Source organism: Salmo trutta, chromosome 37 (assembly GCF_901001165.1).
Source record: "Salmo trutta chromosome 37, fSalTru1.1, whole genome shotgun sequence".
In the NCBI taxonomy this organism is placed as follows: Eukaryota; Metazoa; Chordata; class Actinopteri; order Salmoniformes; family Salmonidae; genus Salmo; species Salmo trutta.
Genome location: NC_042993.1, coordinates 26,155,133 through 26,172,777, shown reverse-complemented (window position 1 = coordinate 26,172,777; position 17,645 = coordinate 26,155,133). Strand labels below are relative to the sequence as shown.

At 44.9% G+C, this 17,645-nt stretch overlaps 1 protein-coding gene across 3 annotated transcripts in view; it reads left to right on the top strand.

Annotated features, from left to right (window-relative positions):
- LOC115177110 (protein argonaute-3) overlaps positions 1–17,645 on the top strand; it is a 47,951-nt gene that overhangs the window by 5,600 nt on the left and 24,706 nt on the right. For all 3 annotated transcript variants that reach the window (XM_029737620.1, XM_029737619.1, XM_029737621.1), the window contains exons 2-9: positions 8,312–8,483; positions 8,759–8,879; positions 9,050–9,258; positions 10,120–10,256; positions 13,244–13,378; positions 13,511–13,598; positions 14,138–14,285; positions 14,480–14,599. In XM_029737620.1, the coding sequence (XP_029593480.1) occupies positions 8,312–8,483; positions 8,759–8,879; positions 9,050–9,258; positions 10,120–10,256; positions 13,244–13,378; positions 13,511–13,598; positions 14,138–14,285; positions 14,480–14,599 (1,130 nt within the window). The remainder of the gene's footprint in view (positions 1–8,311; positions 8,484–8,758; positions 8,880–9,049; positions 9,259–10,119; positions 10,257–13,243; positions 13,379–13,510; positions 13,599–14,137; positions 14,286–14,479; positions 14,600–17,645) is intronic.

Here is a 17,645-nt window from a genome sequence, read left to right as displayed (position 1 = left end):
GCTAGTATTGAGCTCATGTGGGTGGGCTTTGTGTGAGAGCTGGAGGGGGAGGGAGATGCATCAGTGAGGGAGAGCCAGAGAGGGAGTGACTCACAGAGCCAGAGAGAGGGGGGGAGAGCGCGTGGGGATAGATGGAGAGGATTGACTGAGTCAGTAGGAGGGCCCAGTTGGAGTGGGCTGTAAAGGCTGGGGGATGTCTGTCTCAGCTCTGTGGGATGAGGAGGAGGCCCGGATTGGGCACTCTTCTCTCCTTCCTGAGCTCTGTGTTTAGTGAGGACCATTTAGCCTAAATCTATGGGGGGGGGAACACAACACAGAGTGGCACAGTGCAGGGGGGCGGGGGGGTTCAGACAGGAAGTGAGGGACCCAGGGCTGATGTGAGGGGAGTGTCTTAAGGGGGTAACCAAACATGTTTTTTGGGAGAACTGAGGGAGAGAAGACAGAGCCTGACATTGTTGAAAGTGAGAAATTATCCCAGAAAAGTATTTTTGTTTGTGTGCTGTCTTGAAACAACGCATTTGATTGGCTGGCACTAGTAGTGATATAAAAAAATACCTGACTGACTTCATTGAGATGAGCCCACAGACCATCAATCTGCGTTTTTAACCATTTCACTTGCGTTTTAAGTTTTTCGCTTCAACAGAGTGATCAGGGGCCTGCAACTGTAGTTGTTCTTCACAGAAAATACATTAGTGCAACACATTTGGCAGAAAATAGCATCAATTTCAGAAGTGCAATGATGCATGGCCATTATATTTCTAATGTTTATCATGGAAAGAATGTAGCCAGATACATTTCCTAATGTTTTGCTAGAAGTTCATCTTGCAATTTACCAGAGAAAAGCAGCTAAACATCAGTCAGAACACTGTCTGCTTTTAGAATGCCCTTTCATGAGTTCTCATCCGAGTGGAGAAGTGCAACTGAAGCACAAAATGAGTCTGATGCCCAGCAGAAACTCCAATAAGAAGCATTTTAGATTTGCGGTTACAAAACGCAGCAAGAGATTTGTTCTGCGTTTGTATATTTTTTGTTGTTACAAACACACAATTCTGCATTAACGTGACCCCTGGCCTAACGCCAGTCCATATCTCTCCCTCCTTCCTATTCCTAATTACAGTCAGAGGTTCTCCCTGACCACTAAACATGTTTTATTGTCCCCTCCCCTCCGCTAGTACCCTGATGTTCCGACCAGGCTAACAGAGCTAGCTCATTCACGTGTTGGTGTGCGTATCCGCTCTAGGTCCAGCCTGCCTTGCCTCCCCCCCCCTGCCATCCATCCTCAGAGTACTTCATGTTGCCTCTCTCTCCTTGGTCTCCCTGTACAGATTTGGCTTGTGTTTGTTTGTGGAGTGAGTGGCCTCAGCTGTGGTGGCTCCGGCGGTGCCCAACACTCTCAGAGCACTGAGGTAGATGGGACAAGTGACAGAGGGGGGAATAAACTAGTTGTTTGACACGCATCAGTCCCTCCCAGCCCGCGGCGCTCTGTCACTGTGTGCGTCCATCCGTCCTCGTGTGCCTGGGTCGCTGCCTGCTGTGACTGACGCCTTTGTGCCCCGCATCGGAGCACTCGCCCTGTTCCCACAGCCCAGGCCTATCCGGATTAGACATACAACAGCTGTATTGTGTGTGTGTGTGTGTGTGTGTGTGTATGTGTGTGTGTGAGTGGGTCTGCCCTGCATCTGTGTGAGTACGTTTTCAGCCAGTCATTGTGGAAGGCAGTGGGACCGAGAAAGGGAGAGCCCAGACTTGATGTTTAATGGTAACTAGGTCATGTTCATTAGGGCACACCGTTGCAATATGCTTTAAGAGTTTCTTGCAATATGTTTTAAAAGTTTATTGTTGGAGTTGATTGAGTTCAGGGAGTAGAATGCATCTCTGTTTGAGTCTGTTTTGGAGTGTTTTCATCCATTCCAAGCCTACTGAACATGACCCCAGTCAGTGTATATATCTGCTGCTTTTCAGGGATGTGGTTACTGGTTTCTCTCCTAACCTGTGATAATATAGCCCAGTAATTTTTCACCTCACAACATTAAACAGCGTCCAGTCTGAGTGTAGCAAGCTGAGGTCGCCTGAGATCGAACGCCGGCTTGCTCATAAGACACTTCAATTAAATAAATGATGGAACAACTGCACAAAGCCAACGTTGTCGAGTTTATCGCTTGGGTCCCATTTTGGCACATCCACTTCTGTTACAGTTTGACTGAGAAATGGTCATTACAAGGTCAGTTCTGGGATGCCTCCTTATCTCTCCACATGCCCACTGACTTGTTCTTTCTAATATCAGGGACATATTCATTAGGCACCAAACTGAAGAAAGCGGTCAGAAACAGGGAAGAACTATCTGACCTTGTCCAGTAACGCTAGTTTTTGTTTTCTGTTGTACACTGTTTTCCTACGGTATGCCCTAACGAATACTACCCAGTTTACTGCCTCTGTCAGTTGGTGTCTGTACTGTAGTCCGTAACATGCGGTCAGGAAACAAAACGAGACAAAGCGTTGAAAGTACCTAGAATTTTTCTGTTTGGAAAACACTTTCTTCCTTTTACGACTCTTCTGACCACACACACACACTTTCAGAGTAAACACATGAGGGGGAGGTTTCCTTGAACCTGCTCCCTCTCATCGCGAAATGACGCAGACCACAAGCCTTTGATGCCTCCACATGGGCTTTTGAGTAGGCCATCTCTCATTGTCAGCAATCTCGTTATGTCTATGGGAAGGCCTATTGGTCACAGGTCATGGTATTCCAGGATAGTTGAGTACTAATCATGTTGTGCATTTTAGGCATCAGCTTTGTAGACTTCAACATTTTTGGTTGATCCATTGGTGTGTATCTCAGGTCAATGAGGTCATATGAGCAGTTAGTTCAGCTTCGCACTCCTTTGTGTGTGTGTGTGTGTGCCACTGAGCCACTGGTCTCTGTGCTGTGTTGCTTTCTTGGTACTGAGCATGCCTTATATGGGCAGTGGGTGACCTGAGGACAGGGCCAGCTCGGGGCCATTGGCCTACACCGTGTCAGAGAAACCTCAGACTAGAGTAGTCAGCTCCCCCTTCTACTTACCTCCCTGCCCTGGCCCCGGACAGCCGCATCCCTCCACGACGTTCCCCCCTACAGTTCCCAGGGGCGTGCTTGTACTTGTTTTGTCTGCAAGGGGCTCAAATAGTTTAGAAGGGGGGAGAATTGAGAGATACTAGGCCGTGTGTGTGCTTGAGAAGCATTCTGAATTATCAGTGACAGAGAAAATAGGCTAACATGCCTTGGAATGGATTTTTGCAATGAGGCGTTTTGGGATCTAGTTTAGTTCTGCACACGAGTGTGTTTTGAATCCATTTCTTTGAACGTCTGAGGGAGAAATGGCCAGGAGGGTTAGGTTTAATAACCGGAAGCTTGGAAATGTTGAGTAGTTTGTGCCAATTTATTATTTTTTTGTATTTTTTTTTTTAATTTTTTTAAATTTTTTTTTGCAGTGTTCTGAATTTCTGATCCGCTGTTTGTGGGTGTGTGTTATCCTTTTCTCTTTGTGGCCTTGGTGTTTCTTTGTGTCTCGCTCGCTGCATGGTGGGATGACGCTGCAGCTGCTTTCCTGTGTGTATGGTTTAGATGTCGACCGATTATGATTTTTCACCGCCGATACCGATTATTGGAGGACCCAAAAAAAAGTCGCTACCGATTTAATCGGCCGTTGAAAAAAAATATATATATATATATAATTTTTTTAACTTCATTTATTTTTAATAATGACAATTACAACAATACTGAATGAACACTTATTTTAACTTAATATAATACATAAATACTATCAATTTAGCCTCAAATAAATAATGAAACATGTTTAAATAATGCAAAAACAAAGTGTTGGAGAAGAAAGTAAAAGTGCAATATGTGCCATGTAAAAAAGCTAACGTTTAAGTTCCTTGCTCAGAACATGAGAACATATGAAAGCTGGTGGTTCTTTTTAACATGAATCTTCAATATTCCCAGGTAAGAAGTTTTAGGTTGTAGTTATTATAGGACTATTTCTCTCTATACGATTTGTATTTCATATACCTTTGACAATTGGATGTTCTTATAGGCACTTTAGTATTGCCAGTGTAACAGTATAGCTTCCGTCCCTCTCCTCGCTCCTTCCTACCTGGGCTCGAACCAGGAACACATCGACAACAGCCACCCTCGAAGCAGCGTTACCCATGTAGAGCAAGGGAAACAACTACTCCAAGTCTCAGAGCGCGTGACGTTTGAAACGCTATTAGCGCGCACCCGGCTAACTAGCTAGCCATTTCACATCTGTTACACCAGCCTAATCTTGGGAGTTGATAGGCTTGAAGTCATAAACAGCGCAATGCTTGAAGAATTGCGAAGGACTGCTGGCAAAACGCACGAAAGTGCTGTTTGAATGAATGCTTACGAGCCTGCTGGTGCCTAGCACCGCTTAGTCAGACTGCTCTATCAAATATCAAATCATAGACTTAATTATAATATAATAAACACACAAATACGAGCCTTAGGTCATTAATATGGTCGAATCCGGAAACTATCATCTCGAATACAAAACTTTTATTTTTTCAGTGAAATACGGAACCGTTCCGTATCTAACGGGTGGCATCCCTAAGTCTAAATATTCCTGTTACATTGCACAACCTTCAATGTTATGTCATAATTACGTAAAATTCTGGCAAATTCGTTCGCAATGAGCCAGGCGGCCCAAATTGTTGCATATACCCTGACTCTGTGCGCAATGAACGCAAGAGAACTGACACAATTTCACCTGGTTAATATTGCCTGCTAACCTGGATTTCTTTTAGCTAAATATGCAGGTTTAAAAATATATACTTCTGTGTATTGATTTTAATAAAGGCATTGATGTTTATGGTTAGGTACAGTCATGCAACGATTGTGATTTTTTTCCGCAAATGCGCTTTTGTTAAATCATCCCCCGTTTGGCGAAGTTGGCTGTCTTTGTTAGGAAGAAATAGTATTCACACAGTTCGCAACGAGCCAGGCGGCCCAAACTGCTACATATACCCTGACTCTGTTGCAGAGGTGACACATTGTCCCTAGTTAAAAGAAATTCATGTTAGTAGGCAATATTAACTAAATATGCAGGTTTAAAAATATATACTTGTGTATTGATTTTAAGAAAGACATTTATGTTTATGGTTAGGTACACGTTGGAGCAACGACAGTCCTTTTTCGCGAATGCGCACCACATCGATTATATGCAACGCAGGACAGGCTAGATAAACTAGTAATATCATCAACCATGTGTAGTTAACTAGTGATTATGATTGATTGATTGTTTTTTATAAGATAAGTTTAATGCTAGCTAGCAACTTACCTTGGCTTCTTACTGCATTCGTGTAACAGGCAGGCTCCTCGTGGAGTGCAATGTAAAGCAGGTGGTTAGAGCGTTGGACTAGTTAACCGTAAGGTTGCAAGATTGAGTCCCCGAGCTGACAAGGTTAAAATCTGTTGTTCTGCCCCTGAACAAGGCAGTTAACCCACCGTTCCTAGGCCGTCATTGAAAATAAGAATGTGTTAACTGACTTGCCTAGTTAAAAAAGATTATATAATTATTATTTTTTATATATAAATCTGCAAATCATTGGCCAAAAATACCGATTACCCATTGTTATGAAAACTTGAAATCGACCCCAATTAATCGGCCATTCCGATTAATCGGTCGACCTCTAGTATGGTTGGTCGAGCTTGCTTGCGCGTTTCGGTAAGGGCGTGTCAGAAGGCACCTGTGCGTGCGTAAGTCTTACACAGTAAGACGGCATCAAATTGTTTTCGTCACATGCGCCGAATCCAACAGGTGGGGACCTTACTGTGAAATGCTTACACAGACACACACACACATCAGCAGGATGTGTATGCGTGCGTGAGAGAGCGTGTGTGTGCGCAAGATCTTGTTAGAAGGTGTGTGTGTGTGTGTGTGTGTGTGTGTGTGTAAAAGAACATCAGGACTAGGAGGAAAGTGTTTTAAAAAATATATATTTTTATATAGAATGCCTGGCACAGTGTCCAGAGGCAGGACGCTCCTCGTCCTGAGTTTCTCTCTCTGCGTTGGCCCAGTGACTCATGCAGCGTGGAGGCTAGTAGTACAATATGCGTGCCTGAGAGGAATACCAGCCCTCCCTGCCCATTCCCCCAGCCATCCTACTCCTCCTCCTCCTTTTTGGTTTACTCACCCCCACCGCAGCACAGGAAAAGCAATCTGTGTGTCAGAGAGAGCCTGTGTCTCTAACAGTCTGAGAGTGTGTGTTTGTGTGGCGGTATGAGTAAACCCATGTGTCTCTCTCGCTCTCTCTGTTTGTCTGAGACCTGCACTAGTCTCCCATCAGCCCCCTGGATCATTTCCATCACAAAGGGCTGGTGTGTGTCCGTGGGACAGTTATGGCTGGAATTCCAGACTTCTCTCTCTCTGTTGATCCCCCTTTCTTTGCTGTCATTGTGACCCACCAAGGTCTAGCCTTAGCCTACACTCAACTGCCACCCCTGTACCTACCCCTCAAGGTCCACCAGGCGAGAGAAACGGAAGGGGAGAGAACCATGAGCGCTCCAGCTTCTGAAAGGAAGCCCAAAACAAACATTTTTACTCATGCTCTAGGCCCATGAGCTGGCAGCACCTGAAAAAGGGTTCTGTTATGGTTTCTATTCCACTTCCCCCCCATCTGCACTGGGGCTTCGAATGAACTGACACCCACTCATGTAGGCTCATCATGACTCAATAGGAGGTGAATCATTCACAGCCCTGACAGTCATTTATTAATGACACGTTGGGGCAGTTTGGTTTTGGCGGTGGAGAGTACCAGAGAGAGGCTGAGGGGGAAACTCCCATGGTTTACTTTCTGCTTGTCTTCTTGAGTTGCGAGTCGGAGATGGGAGTGTTGAATAGGGGTGATGAGGATATGTATATGGAACAAACATTTAAACGCAACAATTTCAACTATTTTACGGAGCTAAGGAAATCAGTTATTTGAAATCAATTCATTAGGCCCCTAATCTATGGATTTCACATGACTGGGCAGGGGTGCAGCCCACAAAGGGGCTTTATTACAGACAGAAATACACCTCTGTTTCATCAGCTGTCCGGGTGGCTGGTCTCAGACAATCCCTGTATGTGAAGAAGGCGGATGTGGAGGTCCTGGGCTGGCGTGGTTACACATGGTCTGCAATTGTGAGGCCAGTTGGATGTACGGCCAAATTCTCTAAAGCTATGTTGGAGGCGGCTAATGGTAATTGAATGTAAATTTCTCTATCTGGCAACAGCTCTGGTGGACATTCCTGCAGTCAGCATGCCAATTGCACGCTCCCTCAACCCTCAACATCTGTGGCATTGTGTTGTGTGACATAACTGCACATTTCAGAGTGGCCTTTTATTGTCCCCAGCACCAGGTGCACCTGTGTAATGAGGCTGTTTAATCAGCTCCTTGATATGCCACATCTGTCAAGTGGATGCATTATTTTGGCAAAGGAGAAATGCTCACTAACAAGAATGTAAACAAAAGCTTTTTGTGCGTCTGGAAAATGTCTGGTATCTATTTATTTCAGCCCATGAAACATGGTACCAACACTTTACATGTTCCGTTTGATATTTTTGTTCAGTATAGTTTCGGATGAAAAAACAATATACTGACTCATCTGAACTCAGTTGTTAGACTGAGTGTTGCGCAATAGTTCAGCGTCTCACGTAGGCCATCTGAACAACAACGTCATAGCAAATGTTCGGCTAAACCAGCGCGACGCTTCAAAAGGCGACTATTTAAAAAAAAATCTACATCAGCTGCTCCTGATGTTGATGGGCGGGCCACGAGACGGCAGCCCCAGAATGGCTTTGGGATGAGTGTGGCACATCGGGCTGTTTTTAAAATAACTCTGTCTACTGGGTTAAAGTGACTCCTGTGTAAGACATCCTGTGTCTGGGGGTGGCAATGTGTGGGATGCACCGCTGTGCGCACATATGCGCGCGCACGCACGTCTGGGTGTTTTGTTTCTGTTGGGTTTAATTTTTCATAGTGAAACCAAACCTTTGTATCCCCCCCATAGTATTCCTCGCTGTCTCTGTACTTTCTAAAGTGGTTCCTTCCAGTAGATTCTTTCAGCCAACATGTCTATCTTCTTGACACACAGGCAGCAGGTGATTTAGACCTACCTTTTTCGTGAAAGTGGCCACTACAAAGCCGATTTTTAGCAATTTACTCATCTAAGCCTGTTCCTCAAAGAACTGGTCTGTTGTAATGGAAATTGAATGATTGTTCCCTTTTTTCCATTCTCTCCCGCTCCCCCCCCCCCTCCTTCCATCTCTAGGAGCCGTTGGAGCCCAGCCCCTGTTCACTGTGCCACGGCGGCCTGGCTATGGCACCATGGGAAAGCCCATCAAGCTGCTGGCCAACTGCTTCCAGGTGGATATCCCCAAGATAGACGTCTACCTCTATGAGGTGGACATCAAGCCCGAGAAGTGCCCGCGCCGCGTCAACAGGTATGCCTAGAATAATGGAGTTTTCCTTTTGCTAGGATCTCCAAAATGTGTCACATGGTATCAGATTATGGGTTGTTCATGTGGTTGTTGAAGTGTGACTAGAGGTAATTTGATGTTTTATTCGACTTGTGTTTTAGTTATTATTATTACTTTGAACACTAATTATAGAGCCACATATGGACAGATAAAGAGCCGCATGCGGCTCCAGAGCCACAGGTTGCAGACCATTGGACAAGTCTAAAGAGGTTGACTTGTTTTGGTCTTGTGTTCTGTAGGGAGGTGGTGGACTCCATGGTGCAGCACTTCAAGGTTACCATCTTTGGGGATCGTCGGCCAGTCTACGATGGGAAGAGGAGCTTGTACACAGCCAACCCGCTGCCAGTGGCAACCGCAGGGGTAAGATGGATGTAGACTGACACCCAGCCACACACACACACAGTCAAACCTACCTGGCGCTCCCACAAGACTGAAAACACACTCTCACTCACGCTCCCACACTTCTTGATCTGTTAATGCACGCACACACATCTCTAACACCCCCCCCCCCCCCCAACCCCCACACACAGGTGGATCTGGATGTCACTCTACCGGGTGAGGGGGGCAAGGACCGGCCCTTTAAGGTCTCAATCAAGTTTGTGTCTCTGGTGAGCTGGCACATGCTGCACGAGGTGCTAACCGGCCGCAGCGTGCCTGAGCCCCTGGAGCTGGACAAGCCCATCAGCACCAACCCAGTACATGCTGTGGACGTGGTGCTGCGACACCTGCCCTCCATGAAGTGAGTTGGACAGTCGCTGCCCAAGTGGTCATAATAGGGAATGTAAACAGGATAAACAGGATGTATGCATTTCTGAAAAGTTGAGCATTTATTCCTGGAAACCTCAGTAAACTGATTTAAAAGCAAACGCCAAAACTCTACTACACGTTCTTTTTACTTTTGAGGCAGATTTATTTACTGGAGATGTAGGCCTAATAAACCCATATGGTATTTAATTTGCTGGCCCGAGAGACTGATTTTTATTCCAAGAAAATTTCTTAATGACAAATCAAGTACTGAATTTCAGTGAGGACTCACTTCCGCTTAGTGCCACATTGGTAATGAAACGCGTGAATGTATGCAAAACAAAATGTGCAAAACAAAATGTGGTTGTTTTCATGGCCTGACGATAATCAGTCAGGAAATCAAGTTTATAGTGACTACCTATGCCTTCATACCTGACTTCACTCGTAGCCTCCTCCACTCAAAAACAATGTGTTATAATCGTGTCGACCAATACTGAATAAAAACTAAGCCTTAAATAAAAACACCTGCCATAAGGCAATGTTTGCTATAGCTTCAGGCTACTGCATTGACAGAATGTGTCCAGGACTTTCTAGGAAACGCAAATGTTGTTATTAATTAGTCTTTATGGAGTTTTCACCCTCTTGTTTCATTGATGTTCAGTGTGAATTGAAAAATAGATTGTCAGACTGTCACTGTGCAAAGCGCTATTGACCAAGATTCTGGTCCAGGTTGTGGAAACTAACTTCCCCATTCTCCTATCTGTCTGTCCCCCTTCTCTCTCTTTCCTTATTTTGCTTCTCTTCTCTCACTCTTCTCCCCCCTTACTATCTCTCTCTTTCTCCTCCCCCTCTCCAGGTACACTCCAGTGGGTCGCTCCTTCTTCTCAGCCCCAGAGGGCTACGACCATCCCCTGGGAGGGGGGAGAGAGGTGTGGTTTGGTTTCCACCAGTCTGTACGCCCCGCCATGTGGAAGATGATGCTCAATATTGACGGTGAGGACGACGCACATCACGTTGCCACCAATCCTAACCTTAACCATTAGGGGGATTAAAAAGATCTGGGGCCATATGGATCAGAGTAGGAGTTGTTATCTAGGATCAAGTCCCCCTGTCCATGTAATCTTATTCAATGTGATCTAAAGGGCTAAACTGATCTTAGATCATCACTCCTACTCTGAGAGGCTTTATGAATACAGGCCCTGAACCTGTATCAGTGTTTGGGGCAACTTCTACCTAATATGGGAGGACTCATAGTGGGTGTTGTGCCGCATGCTGGCAACAGGGTGGTTTGGAAGGAGGGTTCTGGTTATAGGTGGGTGGGCTGGCTGGCTGGCCATAGCCTTTGTAGAAGGTGGATTGGGGGTGTGGGGGGGGGGGGGTGTGTCTCTTGCTTTGTGGGAACTGCCTAGGCGGTTGCTGTGGAGACGGAGGTGCAGGGATCTGAGGGGCGCTTTGGGAGCGATTTTGGTGGGCTGCTTTTGTTTTCGGGAGTGCTTGACTGCTCTCTCTGTCTTAGTGCCTCTCTCACCCCCCCCCCCCCCATTCTCCCTCTCTCTCAGGCGGTTTTCCCGCTCTCCCTCTCTCGCAAATCATTTGGCTTCGTCTAGCCCATCGCCCATTCGCCACCAAAAGGCAGAAAAAGTCCAGCCGTCTGCAAATGATTCTCTTTTTCATTAGTCATTGTGTGCTCAAGCAATGAGGAGAATAGGCCCTAAAAGAGCGCGAAAGCAAATAGGCGCCAATGATCTGTTTTATCTCACCAGGGGACATTATATACACACACACACACACACACACACACACACACACACACACACACACACACACACACACATCCTAGCTGAAGATACAGCAACACTGAGAAAGTGTGTGTAAGCAACCAACAAAATATGTGCTATTTAAAACCCTTTCATTTTCATACTCCCAAGAGTAGTGTATCAGCACTATCACAAGCATCAAAACATACATTACATTTCTGATGTCATTTCCTGTTCATGGGGATGACAACCCTACTGTCTCCAGGGAGAGTGACTGTCGCCTGCACTCCACATCATTTCTAATCGCATGTATGCTCCGATCGTCACCGTTGCTGTCAGATGTGGCCCTGACGTCACTGTGAAGTCAGCCCAGTGTCAGTGGAGCATCTGTTTCCTCTCTACTCATCTCTCCATTCAGGTGGAAAAAGCATTAGGGCCTTCATCTCGGCGCCAGCTTCCTTTAACGGCACATAAAACCAGAGGGATGTTGGATGTTCCTCCTAGGTTTTATTTCACGTTTGAGAGCCTTGTTGGCATGTCCCTTCCCTGAGGTACTTAGGTGGTGTCCCTGGCTATGAAGCAGGCCTTGTGCTGCTGTACTTGGTCTGATTTGAGATATAGCAAAAAATTATGATGGCTGATAATTGATGACAAATGGCTGTTTCTGGCGTGATGTACAGTTGATGTCGGAAGTTTACATACACTTCGTTTGGAGTCATTAAAACTAGTTTTTCAACCACTCCACAAATTTCATCTCAACAAACTATAGTTTTGGCAAGTCGGTTAGGACATCTACTTTGTGCATGACACAAGTAATTTTTCCAACAATTGTTTACAGACAGATTATTTCACGTATAATTCACTGTATCACAATTCCAGTGGGTCAGAAGTTTACATACACTAAGTTGACTGTGCCTTTAAACAGCTTGGAAAATTCCAGAAAAAAATGATCTCATGGCTTTAGAAGCTTCTGATAGGCTAATTGACATAATTTGAGTCAATTGGAGGTGTACCTGTGGATGTATTTCAAGGTCTACCTTCAAACTCAGTGCCTCTTTGCTTGACATCATGGAAAAATCAGCCAAGACCTCAGAAAAAAAAATTGTAGACCAACACAAGTCTGGTTCATCCTTGGGAGCAATTTCTAAACGCCTGAAGCTACCACGTTCATCTGTACAAATAATAGTACGCAAGTATAAACACCATGGGACCACGCAGCCGTCATACCACTCAGGAAGGAGACGCGTTCTGTTTCTTAGAGATGAACGCACTTTGGTGCAAAAAGTGCAAATCAATCCCAGAACAATAGCAAAGGACCTTGTGAAGATGCTGGAGGAAACGGGTACAAAAGTATCTATATCCACAGTAAAACGAGTCCCATATTGACATAACCTGAAAGGCCGCTCAGCAAGGAAGAAGCGGCGGTGCTTGGCTGCCGGAGGGACTGGTGCACTTCACAAAATAGATGGCATCATGAGAAAGGAAAATTCTGTGGATATATTAAAGCAACATCTCAAGACATCAGTCAGGAAGTTAAAAGCTTGGTCGCAAATGGATCTTCTGAATGGACAATGACCCCAAGCATACTTCCAAAGTTGTGGCAAAATGGCTTAAGGACAACAAAGTCAAGGTATTGGAGTGGTCATCACAAAGCCCTGACCTCAATCCTATAGAAATGTTGTGGGCAGAACTGAAAAGGCGTGTGCGAGCAAGGAGGCCTACAAACCTGACTCAGTTGCACCAGCTCTGCCAGGAGGAATGGGCCAAAATTCACCCAACTTATTGTGGAAGGCTACCCAAAACGTTTGACCCAAGTTAAACAATTTAAAGGCCGTGCTACCAAATACTAACTGAGTGTATGTAAACTTCTGACCCACTGAGAATGTGATGAAATAAAAGCTGAAATAAATCATTCTCTCTGCTATTATTGTGACATTTCACTTTCTTAAAATAAAGTGGTGATCCTAACTAACCTAAGACAGGGAATTTTTACTAGGATTAAATGTCAGGGTTTGTGAAACATTTAAACTCAGTTTATGTGGCTAAGGTGTATGTAAACTTCCAACTTCAACTGTATTTAACAGACCAAGATCAAGTCACCTTTTGCATCTACAGTAAATAGCTAGTGAGATTACTCTCGGTTTTGGCAGATAGTGCCAGTGATGGGTAAATCTGAATGAGTGGGATCGAGTCTTGTGTTTGATGGCCCTGTCTGTCCTGCAGTGTCTGCCACGGCCTTCTACAAAGCCCAGCCAGTGATCCAGTTCATGTGTGAGGTCCTGGACATCCACAACATAGACGAGCAGCCCCGACCTCTCACAGACTCCCACCGGGTCAAATTCACCAAAGAAATCAAAGGTAGTATATTTTGTGCGTTTTGTCTGTGTGCGTGAATGCGGATGTAAACTAGGATTTGGGGGTGCATTTGTACACACGTTTGTGTCATTCCCACGTCCCCGAGGTCCTATAAGCTGTCACTGTCCTGTCCAGGTCTGAAGGTGGAGGTCACACACTGTGGCACCATGCGGAGGAAGTACCGCGTTTGCAACGTGACCCGTAGGCCCGCCAGCCATCAAACGTGAGTCAAGAGCGCCCAGAGAGATGGTGGGACTAGATGTAGATGAGGTGGGACTAGGGAGAGGCCAGAGAGACTGGGAGACGAGCATTGAGCCTGGGGTGTGGTTGTATGTGTGGGGTGTGGTGGTATGTGTGGGGTGGGGCGGGATGGGATGAGAGGGGAGCATGCACTTAAATGTAGGATGACCAATTCACAAGAATTCACCAGAACCACAAAATGTCTGAGTCAGATCCTTGTCTCGAGGTCAATGGGTGTTAGTCATCGTTGGCCAATATGCTATTACATGCAGCTGTTTATCTGCTGCTACTTCATTGTTTTCCAGTATCTACTGCTCAACATTTTGATAGCTTTGTGAGGCCGTTTCTGTATCTTCGCTGTATTGATCTTAACTAGAAATTGAAGACTCGAGCTGTTGATAACCTTGTCTTTTGACAGTCATATATAGTCTACATAGACTCAGACAAGCCCCTGTTGCACAGCCCCTTTCAATGTTAAAGATGTTCTCAACCCTTGCCGTTCCATCTACCTGTTGTGGTCAGATTCCCTCTGCAGCTGGAGAATGGTCAAACGGTGGAGCGCACGGTGGCCCAGTACTTCAGAGAGAAGTACAGCCTGCAGCTCAAATATCCCCACCTGCCCTGCCTCCAGGTGGGGCAGGAGCAGAAGCACACCTACCTGCCCCTGGAGGTGAGAAATATTTCTTTCTTTGCCTGATTCACACTACAGGGCCGACCAAAACCTTACTGTGATGGCTGGGATATTGTCTTCTCACATTGTCCTTTTTAGCGTTGCTTCAGTTTGGTCAAATAGTGTGATTCAGGCATTGGTGAATAAAATGCTTTGCAATATGCTCAGTGGTTTTTGGTTTTGTGTCCCTGCAGGTGTGTAACATAGTAGCAGGGCAGCGCTGCATCAAGAAACTGACAGATAATCAGACGTCCACTATGATCAAGGCCACAGCTCGCTCTGCACCTGACAGACAGGAGGAGATCAGCCGACTGGTGAGTCAGGGGTGCCGCCTGGTGGCACGGAGGCTTATTTACTTTTATACAACAGGTGGGTCTAATCCTGGATGCTGATTAGTTAACCCCATTCCAGCCGTTGTCTATTCCACAAGTTAACACCGGCTAAATCTATGGAGTTGAAATGCCTATTTACTCTGTTCCATCTGACTGCGTAATCCACTGTCTCGTCAGTTCAGCCAGGTAAATTATAAAATTAATCTCCACTATTAAAAAGCATCTAGACATTATCTCCCATTTTTCTTTTGGACTAGCATTTAGTTTTCAACAGCGGAGATTTGTAATAACCTTTCTGTCTCCGACATTTGCAACATTGTTTCAATATTGAAATTCGATCTCCAGTTGTCCTTTGGTAATGAACATGTCGGGCCGAGACAGGTTGGCAACTTTTCTCAGCCAGTCGAAATCATGAATCAGCATCGTTTTTATGGATATATACAGTACCAGTCAAAAGTTTGGACACCTACTCATTCAAGGGGTTTTTCTTTATTTTTACTATTTTCTACATTGTAGAAATAATAGTGAAGACATCAAAACTATGAAATGACACATATGGAATCATGTAGTAACCACAAAAGTGTTAAACCAATCAAAACATATTTGAGATTCTTCAAGGTAGCCACCCTTTGCCTTTATGACAGCTTTGCACACTCTTGGCATTCTCTCAACCAGCTTCATGAGGTAGAAATCTGGAATGCTTTTCCAGCAGTCTTGAAGGAGTTCCCACATGCTGAGCGCTTGTTGGCTGCTTTTCCATCACTCTGCGGTCCAACTCATCCCAAACCATCTCAATTGGGTTGAGGTCGGGTGATTGTGGAGGCCAGGTCATCTGTTGCAGCACTTCATCACTCTCCTTCTTGGTCAAATAGCCGTTACACAGCCTGGAGGTGTGTTTTAGGTCATTGTCCTGTTGAAAAACAAATGATAGCCCCACTAAGCCCAAACCAGATGGGATGATGTCTCACTGCAGAATGCTGTGGTATCCATGCTGGTAAAGTGTGCCTTGAATTCTAAATAAATCAGTGTCACCAGCAAAGCACCATCACACCTCCTCCATTCTTCACGGTGGGAACCACACATGCGGTTGGAACCAAAAATCTCAAATTTGGACTCATCAGACCAAAGGCGTTTTCCGGATTGACTGACCTTCTTAACGTAATGGACTGTCGTTTCTCTTTGCTTATTTGAGCTGTTCTTGCCATAATATGGACTTGGTCTTTTATCAAGTAGGGCTATTTTCTGTGTCACAACACAACTGATTGGCTCAAACGCATTAATTTGTGGAATTTCTTTCCTTTTTATCTTTTAAAAGGCTCACTTGTTAATTGAAATCTATTCCAGGTGACTACCTCATGAAGCTGGTTGAGAGAATGCCAAGAGTGTGCAAAGCTGTCAAGGCAAAGGGTGGCTACATTGAAGAATCTCAAATATAAAATATATTTTGATTTGTTTTTAGTTACTACATGATTCCATATGTTATTTCATAGTTTTGATGTCTTCACTATTATTCTACAATGTAGAATATAGTAAAATCAAGAAAAACCTTTGAATGAGTAGGTGTGTCCAAACTTTTGACTGGTACTGTATATGAGGAAATGTCAATAGACATAAAAGGAAATGCAGCTAGTTTGCTGTATTCTGGCTACACTGTTTGACTTGACTGTGTTTGTCAAAGTTGGCTGGCTGGCTAGCTAGCTAGGGATTAAAACGTTGCCAGCCATCATGGCAACGGAACATTTAGAACAAACGACTGTGTTGCATCCATAGATTTAGAACAAAAGACTTAACGACTGGGTCGCTGGCAACCGAACCGATAGAACAAATGACCAGCCGGCTTGGGTAGCAACCATAGATTTTTGTCGGGACTATATCTTGTGGAAGGATGAAATAGTATGAATAAATTAATAAAAAAATATATTTTTATGAAAATGGCATCATTATTTGAATATGTTGGTAATGCCCTCAACCGGTGTTTGGAGGATATATTGGTACGGTTTGCCGAAACGTCTGAGTAGGAGTGCTAATCTAGAATCAGGTCCCCTGTCTTGTTCATTATGATCTAAAAGGCTAAACTGATCTTAGATCGGCACTCCTACTCTGAGACGCTTAATGAATACGGGCCCAGGTCAGTGTTGATTAAGGTCAGTGAAATGCCAGGTCGGAGATGGCATTGTTGCAGCATGGTGGCGAGCTGTCACCAGCACACTGCCTGGCCATGGTGTTTTCTGGAGGATGAGATAGGCTAACACCGCTGCCACCGACGCCATTAGACTCCATCAGATGGCATCTCATTCAGCCTCTGCTGCTGTTCTGCCGCTGTCACCTTATTAAACAGACTCCCCATCTCCCACCTGGGATTAAAACATACCTCTGGCTGATAGTTCACTGCCAGAGACAGAGACGCCGTTGACATTTTAATTTAGATGCAGAGAACCGTCAGCAATAACTGTGTGAAAGATGCAGAAGGATTGGACAAACCGAGGGAGAAGTTTGACAATGTTCTAAAGGTTATTTCGGGACGTTACGTATGATAGAATTCTGGGGAAAATGTGAGCTACAAACATGTGAGTTGTCTCAACATCAAAGCATGCTCAAACCTGGGTTGTATTCATTAGGGCATTCCGCACCAAATGAAAGTGTTGAGTGTTTCTAATAGGAGTAGTTAGTTTTCTTTTGTTTTTAGTGCATTATGAATGACACTGCCTTCAATCAATCAAATGTATTTATAAAGCCCTTCTTACATCAGCTGATGTCACAAAGTGCTGTACAGAAACCCAGCCTAAAACCCCAAACAGCAAGCAATGCAGGTGTAGAAGCACGGTGGCTAGGAAAAACTCCCTAGAAAGGCCAAAACCTAGGAAGAAACCTAGAGAGGAACCAGGGTATGAGGGATTGCCAGTCCTCTTCTCGCTGTGCCGGGTGGGGATTATAACAGAACATGGCCAAGATGTTCAAATGTTCATAGATGACCAACAGGGTCAAATAATAATAATCACAGTGGTTGTCGAGGGTGCAACAGGTCAGC